An 11,814-nucleotide genomic window follows, 5' to 3' on the forward strand; every position below is an offset into this window, starting at 1 on the left:
TACATAATATAATTTATAATATATATTATAAGATATTTTAATTGTAATCTTCAATCATTGATCTTCAATTGCATTAGATATTATTCTAATCTGGAGTAGATACAAGCTTTTTTCATTAGACAGACATTGATTCCTAATGAAATTCATGCATTTGCTTATATTACAATCTGATTAATTAAAAAGATTACTGATTATTTAGCGAATAACATTAAGTTTCAAAAAATGAATTGGACAATATGTAAATAAACCGATTGTACATCTTATTGAACCATTAAATATCTTGAAATCATTATCTTATCATGATATCTAATACTCTTGATATAGTATCTATATTTATAATTAAAATAACACATTATTTGTTATCTCAATTGATTTCCGTTAAGGTCAATAACTTTATGTATGATCGAAGATGTTTGTTCTATAATCAAGGTAAACGTAAAAACAATAAGTTTCTAATCAAACACATATCTTAATTATCAACTCTTCATGATACATGTATAAAATAAAATAATACATCAAACATTCCACGTAGACATAAAATCTTATTAAAATTGAAATATCATCCATATTCATGCAGCTTCCTTTTATAAATCAACAAATTTTTTTATGCAATTCTTCGCCGTAACAAATTTGTCGTACAAAAAGGTAATAAAATATATTACAAAATACGTAGAAGATTTTTCCAGCAAAACCCATTATAGCTATTATCTAAATCTATTATATTTTTATTTTCAATTAAATAAAATAATTTTTTGAAGGCCGAATATTGAGATATCGTTCTCTTATCCGCTACGACAATTAACTTATGCTTTGCTCTAGTTATAGCCACAGTTAATCGTCGGTGGTCCCCTAGTACTTCTAAATCCTATGTTTAAAAAATATTAATTAGACCATTATTTTTAACTTATATAAATCTATTAAACTTAAATATGTTACCTCTCTTATATCACTAAAGTTAGTTATACTTTTAGCACATGAATAAATTATGATCTCTTTATCGCGTCCTTGATATTGATCAACAGTATTTATCTCTATATCTTCTGCAACAACTTTTTTCAATAAACTAACGTGCGCTCTAAATGGCGCAATAATGCCAATATTTTCAAGTTTCGCATTCACCTAAATTATTCCAATATAAATTTACTATAAAAGTGGCTAATTTAAATGTTATTCAATGTCACCTTTAAAAATGTTTTCACTAGTTTAGACACTATAACAGCTTCCCAAATGTTTGAGTTTACTTCGTCACTATCTAGATATCCTTTTTCACTTAAGTTATAGTTTTCTTTTAATTTATTGGTACATCCTGTGTTTAATACGATTATGGAGTCACTTATGTCAGATGATAATGCCTTCTGTATCCATTCTTCTTCTTTTGTTAAAACCTGAAATATAATCTTATTAGCTTACAAATATAACATTGAAAGGTGTTTTATTTATTACATTTACTTCTTTGGATGGTGTAACGAAAGTAGCATTCTCTATAGAAGTATCACCTGCTTCTAACATGTCATTATATGTAAGCTTATTTGCTAAGTACATTATACTTTTATTCATTCTATACTGTTTTGTTAGCTTAATAGTATTATTTTCGCTATCCAACCGAGCAAATAAGGATTCATCTGCACCAAGTTTTCTGTGAAAAGAAGATTATTACAATTTTATAATGAATAAGGAGCATAAAAATATTTTCTTTGTAATCATTATGTGTACATGTATTTATGTGGATTTATATTTTTATTGAATGCAACTAAAAGAAAGAGCCTAAGCAGAGATTTGTTTTTATGCATTTCTACATCTTTAAATGTCTCATAAATGCATAAAAATTCGAAGCCTAATTATAATATAATACATTCAAAAGTATTTTGATAGATACCTGGCTAACTTGTTCTTAATAATTGGAGGCAATTGATCAGGATCTCCTACAAGAATAAATTTCTTTGCACTGTATAAAGGACGTAATACAGTTGGTTGCAACACCTGCGTGCTTTCATCCACGATACATACGTCAAACGTACGTCTTCCAAGAAGTGCATGATGGGCTCCATAACAAGTTACACCGATAATATTCTATAAAATTATAAAGATAGCTAATAAAATTAATTACAATAGGAATCACCATATCTCTAGTGCTATATGAATACCTCTAATGCTACAAAAAGAAAAATTCTTTTTTAAATAAAATTATTTACAAAATACTACCCCTAGGTAAATTTTAAAACTTTTTCCTATTACCATAATCCTAGAGGTATTCAGGATGATAATTTTATTATAGAAAATATCATGTTTAGAAATAGTTCATACTTTACTAGAATACACCGTCTCTAAGTTACTCGGTGTATTACAATTTGCTGTAGCGTATGCTTCACTTTTATGTCTTAAAGATGGATGGGTCGATGATCCTAATCTCAGGAAGTCAATATCCTTGTGTAACAGTTTCAATAAAATATTGTCTACAGCACTATTTGTATGTGAAGTAATTAACACAGAATGCCCTAGTTTATGCAGGACTTCTACTAGAGCAACTAGTGTCTGTGTTTTTCCTGTACCTGGCATTCCCTTAATTAAAAGATATTCTTTCGCAGATATTGCCATTAAAACTGCTCTTTGCTGAATTTTATTTAAATTTTGTAATATCCTTGCACTTGCCTTTATGATCGGATATGGCAAACCTTTTTCAAAACATGCTGGTTTCCTGATAAAAAGACAAGTTCAACAAAAAAAGATATAAAGATTTATAAAAAGATATAAAGATAAAAATTCTACGAACTTGTCTATCACAATATCTCGTAATTTCTCGCAAATTTCACTGTCACTCATTAGACCTCCTACGTTCGCAAGATTGCCGGAAAATAAGCTGGAAGACGAGTACTTATCTATGTGGAAAAATTCGTTTATATTGTACTTGGTAACATCTCTGAAATCAAATAGAAGATTATAATTCAACATAATGTTCAACAAAAAAACTTTCTTTTTTATGTACCTTTCTAATATTAACGTAATAGAATCTTCTTTCCTTTGTGCTATAAATCCTGCAGATAAATTTATCCTTGTATTTGTGCTGACTAAAACATATTCATTATCTGAAAATTCCATATATGGAATATTAATATTTGAGAATTGTGTGTCGAGATTTGAGCGAACAAAAGTATGTCTGTATTTTGTATCACAATCAGTAACTTTTCCTATCACTTTTAGATTACATATACAAGTTTTCTTTGCTTCCCTGGAGAAATGGAGTAATCAATTTAATTAAAAAGATCAATATAATTTTATAAAAATGATGATGCGGGTTTTTACCTTTTTTCTGGACTTAATGTCCATAGATATCTCGTTACATTATTACTCGACTGCGAACTTTCTTCCATCTGTAATAAAGAAATCCAATGCAACACATAATCGATATGACTAGGTTTGTATTTATCCAAGATTTTTTTCCCTAACTCCACTAGTGGGTTTGTCTCAGATAACTGTATACTTGAATCTTTGCTCAAGTACATACAGCATAATGTATTGTAAGTACACTTCGAACAGGCATTATGATGATTAATTGGCTCTGGTAAATCCAACATCTGCAAATCTGATTTAGAAGTTAGATTCGATAATTTTTCACTCGATTTGGGAACAAAATAACTAGCTAAGGAGTTCCTTAATAGTATCAAGTCTCTTTTTTCAGGATGACTACTATTAATCTCTTGTATATTATTCTCCCTGTAATAGAATGTATCAGTATTATAACTAATTATAACTAATTTAGTAAAACTTTAATATGCTCTGGTAAGTTGATGAGTTACCTAAGATAAAGTAAAAGACCTGTATCCGTATCTTGACCTGTAAGACTCATCATCATGATGTAAAGAATAACTTGCGCTCTGTGCTCCAAAGAAAATGAAGGCTTCCCTGTCTTAATTTCGAGCGGCATAATTTTTTGTTTACAATTTACTTTAACTTCTGCACTAATATCTATCTTTCCTTTTAGACCTAATTTAGGCAGCCAAATATTCTCTTCTATGTCCCGAATTTGAGCTATTCTACCTTTGAAGTTATTTTTTATATTACTTATACCTTGCTGCGTTTTATCTAAAATTTTTAATATTTTCAATAAAAAATAATAAATCGTGTATTATATATTTTACCTACCTTTCAAATAATGTTGGATAAATTCTCGTATTTTTGGGACATATGGGAGAATTTGCTGCCTACAGGTCTCCAAAGATATCTTGGATGCATAAAGTAAACTGCATGTGTCTGTGGTCTGCAATATGCTATTCATTAACATTGTAATATCGCTTACTTCACTAATGTTTCTTCTTATTGCCTGGAATATTAATACCTCATTTATAAAATCCTAGAAGAATTCAGAAAGAATGTTAAATTACACTTACGGTTTGCAATAATTCATGCACTAAACTTCCAATAACCAATGGTGTGGAATCTCCCATGAAAGGAGGCAGACTCTCCATCTTTCTAAACTTTTCACTTAAAACTGCCTTTCTTTTACAAAATAATGCACCAGATACTGTTGTCCCAGATATTAATGCATCTGGCTGAACAATAAGAAAGCCACTACTGTTATCTATAATCCATTGGTTGTTTTCTTTTCTAGCTTGAATAACAACAATGTCATCTTTTTGTACTTGAGCATCCTTCCTAAATTTCAATTCGAGGCATTGAATTAAATATTCTATTTTAAATATACTATTGTAATTGTGCTACTTACCAGAAACCTGAACATCTAACGGTTGTATCAGATGTTCCACAGTCTTCTTGGTTCACAGTTAACAATATGCTATTGTACTCCCTTTGTACATCAATAATTTTACATCTCTGCAAGGAATTAAAATTAATTTGGCTAGTATTTAAACACCATTCTTCCTCGAAACAATCTTTAAAATCATCTGTAAAAAATGACTCTATTTCCGAATGAATTCCTTCATGCTTTTTATCACCAAACACAGATTGTTTCATATGATCTGTTTTGTTCTCTTTTATCAGATGGTTATCAGGCTGAATCTCTTGTAATAGTGCTTTCTTTTCCATTATTTGTTTTTTGTTTGATTTACACGTTGTGCTTATATATTCATTGGTACCTATATTTTCCTTCAAATCATATTCTGTTATAAAAATGTCTTCAGATATAGTTTCATTTATAGCCATATCAGTATCGTTATTTTTACCAGAGCTATTGAATATATCAATTACATTGTCTTTATTTCCAATTGCAAGTCTTTGTTTTCTTGGAGTTTGATGTATGCTTTTTATGCTACATGCATCTGAAATATTATCACATTTTGCAATTTTAACTCGTGTTAAATCTGTATCTTTTGAAATCTTTCTCTTTCTTGGTGTTTCACGATTTACGGCATTGATTTCAATTGTACTATTCATTGTACTGCTATTACTTATACCTTTTGTAAAATAAACTGATATTTTCTTCTGAGAAAGTTTTGTGCCATTATTTGAGTAGCTCTATGAAAAAAAAAAATCACACCGATAAAACAAAGATGTTCATGAATTTTACATGTTTAGCGACCAAAAAGCGAAATAGTAAAGAAAAATTGTTGGATAAAAGCTGTATATTACTTTTGGTTTCGTTTACTGAAGGATAAATTTCAGGATGCAAATATGCACTGAATGCATATAAAAATATTCAAAATATAGTACTTGCTATATTTAATATACTTATTTATTTTTATTGCTTATTACTTGAATTTGCCACTAACAAATTTAAGTCATTTAGCTTATGGGATTTAATAGATAAAGTAATTCTTTACTTTTCTATCTTTTTAATTATATACATAAAAATATGAATATGCATAAATATCCATAAATATATATTACCTTAGCAGATTGACTTACTTTCTTCATTGTAAGTCTAATATTCAGATCTTTCGTTTTCAATGCAAGATTGTTCACAAAGATCAAACTCAAATAATGGATAATCTGCTCTAAACTCCGTAATATCATTCATCATCAATTCGCGCGCAATTTCTACTAAGGAATTAGGAATCATAGAATCATGCAATTACAAGAGGAGATATGGAAACGTATTCTATAGTGACTAGAGGAACTATACACATAGGGAATTTAGAAACATACTTTATTTTTTAAAGAAATATAACATAAAAACGAAAAAATGATATTTGTTGTACAGAATAAAGAAAGTGTTTAATAATGAAAATGCCTACTAATATTTCAATCTATAGTAAAATTTATGTATAACATTATGCATACTATCAGAATATATAACTATATAGTTGCAGTAGCTATATAGTAACTATATAGTTATTCAGGGTGGTTGGTAACTGGTGTTACAAGCGGAAAGGGGGTGATTCTACGCGAAAAAAGAAGTCGAAAATATAGAATAAAAATTTTTCGTTTGAGGCTTTGTTTTCGAGAAAATCGACTTTGAATTTTCGCTCGGTACGCGTGCACTTTATCACGTCTCGTTATAACGGATCTCACTGCAGATCGTTGTCTCGATTGACGTTATGTTGATAAACACTTCCAATGTGACCGAAGTGTTTTCCTACCTATTAACTTACTATCCGACTTTTATCGCTATCCACTATCAGTACCTATTAGTCTACCACCATGTCTACATACAGCAATCGGGAATATACGGACATGATACTTTCGTTAGGTGTGTGTGGTGGTAACGCATCAGCCGCAGCTGATTATTACAGACACCGGTATCCCAATCGTCGACATCCTGACAGACGTGTTATTCAAAGAGCAAAACGAACCCTCGGCGAATATGGTTCTTTTGAAAAACTTAGACGACATGGTGGTCGTCGACGACGCGTTAGTATAAATGTTGAAGAGCAAATAGTAAAGGACGTTTTGGAACATCCTGACATAAGTGCAAGAAAACTTTCTTTGCGGTATAATCTTAGTTGCTTCACGATTCTTCGAATTTTACACGAAAACAACTTACATGCTTATCATATCACCAGAGGACTCATGCCTCATGATAAGATTTCGCGAAAGGCATTTTGTCATTGGTTGCTTCAACAGCATACCAACGATGCAGAATTTCTGTTAAAAATTTTATGGACGGATGAAGCGAAATTTACAAGAGACGGCATGTTCAATGTCCATAACATGCATAATTGGCAAAATGAAAATCCTCACTCTATTCTTGAAACACATTTTCAAGTAAGATGGAACGTAAACGTCTGGGCTGGCATAATCGGACATCTAATTATTGGGCCATATTTTTTCGAAGGAAATGTAACGTCAGCAGCATATTTCGATTTCTTACAAAACAAACTACCGGAATTATTAGAAGATGTACCGCTGAGAACTAGAGGAAATTTAATTTTTCAACAAGACGATGCACCGCCACATTTTAGTCGTCATGTGAGAGATTTTTTAAACCAACATTACCAAGGCTGGATTGGTCGTGCTGGAACAATAGCTTGGCCACCACGCTCTCCTGACTTAACTCCGCTTGACTTTTATTTATGGAGCAATATTAAATCAATTGTCTATTCTGAAGAAATCGCAAGTTGCGAGCAATTGAAAGAAAAGATTATTGTAGCCTTTCATACTTTAAAACAATCGAATACGTTAGAAAGTGTTCATAGAAATTTAATTAGAAGAGCAGAAGTATGTGTTCGGCAGAATGGGCAGCATTTTCAGCAATTTTTGTAATAATAAACTTTATGATTACTTCATATTATTTCATTATGTATTCCTAATTTTCCATTACGGCAAAAACAAACTTAAACTGCGATAATATCTATCGAGACAACGATCTACAGTGAGATCCGTTATAACGAGACGTGATAAAGTGCACGCGTACCAAGCGAAAATTCAAAGTCGATTTTCTCGAAAACAAAGCCTCGAACGAAAAATGTTTATTCTATATTTTCGACTTCTTTTTTCGCGTAGAATCACCCCCTTTCCGCTTGTACCACAAGTTACCAACCACCCTGTATAGCTGATACAGATATTATATTTGCATAAATATTTGAAATTCAAATAATTAACTACATAACATGTAATTATATTCAGGATGTGTAAAATAATACAAATTTAAATATAATCAGGAGAGGTAAATGAGACAACGTAATATGAATTTGGAATAAATTCAGGCTTTCAATTTTAAGGTGCTGTAAAATAGAGACGAACTGTCAAAATTAATTTTTTAAGCGGGAGGCAACTCAATATAAATTTGTTGTACAATGATATCTGATGATATACAGCTATCCGTGAAACAACCATATTACATGATCATGATTTATAATTAACGATTACCCGCCAACAATTAAAACACCACATGCTCAGTAATGCTGCTACGCTACCTACTGGTGAAAACTAAAAGTGAAGTCATTCAAGACGATTTATGCAATTGAAATAAGCTACACTGCAATTGTGAAATTGTTCAATATTTGTATACTATAATCTTGTTTAAATATTGTATTATGTATGTTGTTTATATTAATAAATATATTTTTCACCTTCTATTAAATAAAAGTCAGTATCGTACCCAGTAATCCCTAGCAATGTAGATTGAAAATTACTTCTTTATGTATTAATATTATTGTTTCTGAAACAATTATATTCATCTTGTGGTATATGTATTTACATATGTCAAATGACCTAAGGACTATAACATTGGATGAATATCCATCTCTCTTAGGTGATCGATTGAACTTTAATGTATATTAAATCTTTATCATTCGTAGTCTATAGGATCCTAACCTATTGAAAAAGGTGAATGAAGGATGAAAGTTAAATTGAATTTATTCGTTTATTTCATAAATAAATATTTCAATTACAATAGTGTGAAATATTATTCGCAATCGAAAACTCTGTTTGATAAGACGGAGATTAATTTTAAAAATTGGGAGGAAGAGCTAGAGAGAACGATGCAAGTTCTCCCAAATTTTATCACAGTTGAAGAAGAAAAGTCATTAATGGAAGAAATTGATCCTTATGTGAGGAGACTAAAATATGAACAGTCGCATTGGGATGATGTTAGTATAATTAAATTGAACCATCACTATTTCTATGAAATTTTAATTGTACTTCCTTAAATTGATTATTATAGGCAATACATAATTATAGAGAAACGGAAAAAGGCAAATGGAACAATGATAATACAAAGATAATAAATAGAATTCGAGAGAAAGCATTTTCTAAAGATATGTCTCAGATTTCACTGATACATATTTTAGACTTAGCACCAGAAGGATGGATAAAGCCACATGTTGATAGCATTAGAGTATGTATCTTACTTTTTAATTTCTAACACAAGCAGAATTTACATAGATAGAATTTTTCTTCATAGTTCTGTGGAGAGATTATTACTGGTTTAAGTTTATTAACTGATAGCGTAATGAGACTAAAAATGGTTGATAATGTAACTTTATATAAAGATTTTCTATTGCCAAGAAGATCTCTATATATAATGAGGTAAGAGTAGTGATTCCTTAATTATTTATATTATTTACATTATATTATTATATATTATATTAATGCAACTCATATATATTATTTATATTATGTACTTTAATTCATATATATTATCTGTTATCTTCGCTTTATAGTGGTGCAGCTAGATACAATTATAATCACGAAATTCTAAAAAATGAAGAATCTTTTTTTAAAGGACAACATATACTAAAAGGCAGACGTATTTCAGTAATATGTAGATGTCAACCACAACGTGATGCTTAGTACCATACAGTTGTACATAACTGTTTCGGAAAGTTATATTGTACATATATAAAATATATTATTTAATACATTATAAATAAAAATGATTTAATAGAAAGTAAAAGAAAATATATATATATATATATATTCTCTTAGACACGTGAACTCAAAGATAAATATATACAAATGATCACGTGACGCTGCATTTATTGGTTAATAGTCGCTAGTATATTGTAATCTTCAGAGATGATTTTAATTAATATTTTAAAAACTGTTTTAATTGAGCGGCTGAACTTATGACATTTATTTAACTTGTAGTAAAATATGCTTAAGAGGATAATGTTTTGAAAAATAACTTCTTATTTTATATCACAGAATTTTGAATATGATGTAATTTCCCCTAGATTTTGATTACATGGTTTTACTTATTTTCTCTCGCCAATCTCATTAGACTCTCTTTTATAATAAAACTAGATCACATTTTATAGTGAATTTCAAGGTTAAAAATCCAAATCATGAATGTTGATATACAGAAGTAATATGAATATTTTAAATCATGTTCTCGACGGAGATTAGAGACGCGTTAGCCACAACCGCCTCGATTTGCACGGTTTTACAATTTTTAGCCGGCGTGTAAGTAAAAATACGAGCCTTCAACAGACTTACTCTTATGAAGAAAATTTTAAAATATAGTTGTATAATTTATTGTCATAATCATGAACAATAAGGTCACAAATTATAATCATATAACTTCATAAAACTTTCTTTTGATAATGATAAGAAAAAATCTAAAGAAATAAGCATTAATTCTCTTTTGTTACACTCAACAAATTCTATTGTCTTACAATGAAATCAGAAAGTTACAAAAGTATGTTTTAGGCTAGTATGCAGAAAGATCATTAAAAATGGCAGTACAGGAAATAGTTCAATCTTGGCATTTGTAACATGTTATACATCGTAAGTGTTATACCTTTTTGATTTTAAAAACAGTTTATTGCTAACAGATGTTAATTTCCCTTAATGATTGTTCATTTGATCCTCATATCACTGCTTAATTTATAAACATTTTAATGACTCTTAAACATTTACTTAACGTTTATTATTGGAGTCAAGTTCTTGTATAAAATGTTACAGATGTGTCTTGTGGATGAGATACGGTATGCTTATTGGAGATCGATTTATATTGTTAGTGAATGTTTTTGGCTCCATACTCCAAGCATCTTATGTTTACATATTTATTTTGTATAGTGTACAAAAATTTAAACCAATAAAACAAATGATTGCAGCAACTTGCTTCCTTGGAGTTGTGTACTTTTATAGTTTTTATGAGGAAGACAGAGCATTAGCTGCAAAATATGTTGGTTTCCTTAGTTGTATATTAACAGTATTATTTTTTGCATCTCCATTAATGATGTTGGTAAGTCTACCAATTTTTTCAGTTTGTAATAATTGCTTGGCTTGAAGAAGAGATAATGGAATAAAATATTTTTTAGGCACATGTGATAAGAGTTAAAAGTACAGAAAGTTTACCATTTCCCATTATCATGGCTTCTTTAATAGTTTCTTGTCAGTGGTTTGCATATGGTTGCCTTCTTAATGATCGATTCATACAAATACCAAATTTCTTAGGCTGTGTATTATCTGCATTTCAACTTTGTTTCTTTTTAGTTTATCATAACGATAAATCTAATGAGACTTACTTAATATAATATTAACAAATATATGTCACATATTATGTACTGTAAACAAATAAATATATTTTTTAACATATTGATCATAAATTAAAATACATGATTTGTACTCTCAAAGAGAAATATATTTTTGAAATAATTAGTCGACTTCTTAATTGAAAGAAAACACTACATATTCTTCAAATTTGATTTCTTCCCGCTAAAAACTGCTGCTACGAGATTTCTCAAACACTTCTGTTGGCACTATAAAATTCCCTAAATATCAGAATAAGAACTAATAAATACACAATTTATAAAAATGCAACGATGGCATTAAATAATATCTTATTTCTAAAACCAAACAAATTACATAATACATTTATAACAAAAACTATTTTCCATGTATTAAACCTACAAATTACTTTTCCTTTCTACTTCTAGTAAATCTATAAATTACTTTCCTTTTCTTACTTTTTCA

At 29.4% G+C, this 11,814-nt stretch overlaps 2 protein-coding genes across 4 annotated transcripts; one reads left to right on the forward strand and one right to left on the reverse strand.

The window, feature by feature from the left end:
• Positions 1-449: 449 nt before the first annotated feature.
• Dna2 (DNA replication helicase/nuclease 2) lies at positions 450-6,045 on the reverse strand. Of its 3 annotated transcripts, none has more exons than XM_033342290.2 (14): positions 5,860-6,045; positions 4,721-5,469; positions 4,386-4,650; positions 4,141-4,318; positions 3,795-4,080; positions 3,301-3,711; positions 2,984-3,226; positions 2,771-2,917; positions 2,305-2,695; positions 1,877-2,070; positions 1,444-1,636; positions 1,182-1,385; positions 937-1,119; positions 450-865 (listed from the first exon to the last, which is right to left on the reverse strand). In XM_033342290.2, exons 1-14 carry the CDS (start codon positions 5,965-5,967, stop codon positions 659-661), a joined length of 3,759 nt encoding a protein of 1,252 aa, XP_033198181.1. In that variant the 5' UTR covers positions 5,968-6,045; the 3' UTR covers positions 450-658. The 3 variants fall into 3 exon arrangements, with proteins under 3 accessions (XP_033198181.1, XP_033198179.1, XP_033198180.1); XM_033342288.2 differs by having other exon boundaries at positions 5,842-6,044; XM_033342289.2 differs by having other exon boundaries at positions 1,450-1,636; positions 5,842-6,042.
• A 2,493-nt stretch (positions 6,046-8,538) lies between these two features.
• slv (sugar transporter SWEET1) lies at positions 8,539-11,453 on the forward strand. The gene is made up of 6 exons (XM_033342294.2): positions 8,539-8,984; positions 9,059-9,232; positions 9,299-9,423; positions 10,546-10,623; positions 10,801-11,083; positions 11,160-11,453. The coding sequence occupies exons 1-6, from the start codon at positions 8,733-8,735 to the stop codon at positions 11,373-11,375; spliced, it is 1,128 nt and encodes a 375-aa protein (XP_033198185.1). The 5' UTR covers positions 8,539-8,732; the 3' UTR covers positions 11,376-11,453.
• The last annotated feature ends 361 nt before the right edge of the window (positions 11,454-11,814 follow it).

The sequence above is a fragment of the Bombus vancouverensis genome, chromosome 16 (genome assembly GCF_051014615.1).
Source record: "Bombus vancouverensis nearcticus chromosome 16, iyBomVanc1_principal, whole genome shotgun sequence".
Taxonomy (NCBI): domain Eukaryota; kingdom Metazoa; phylum Arthropoda; class Insecta; order Hymenoptera; family Apidae; genus Bombus; species Bombus vancouverensis.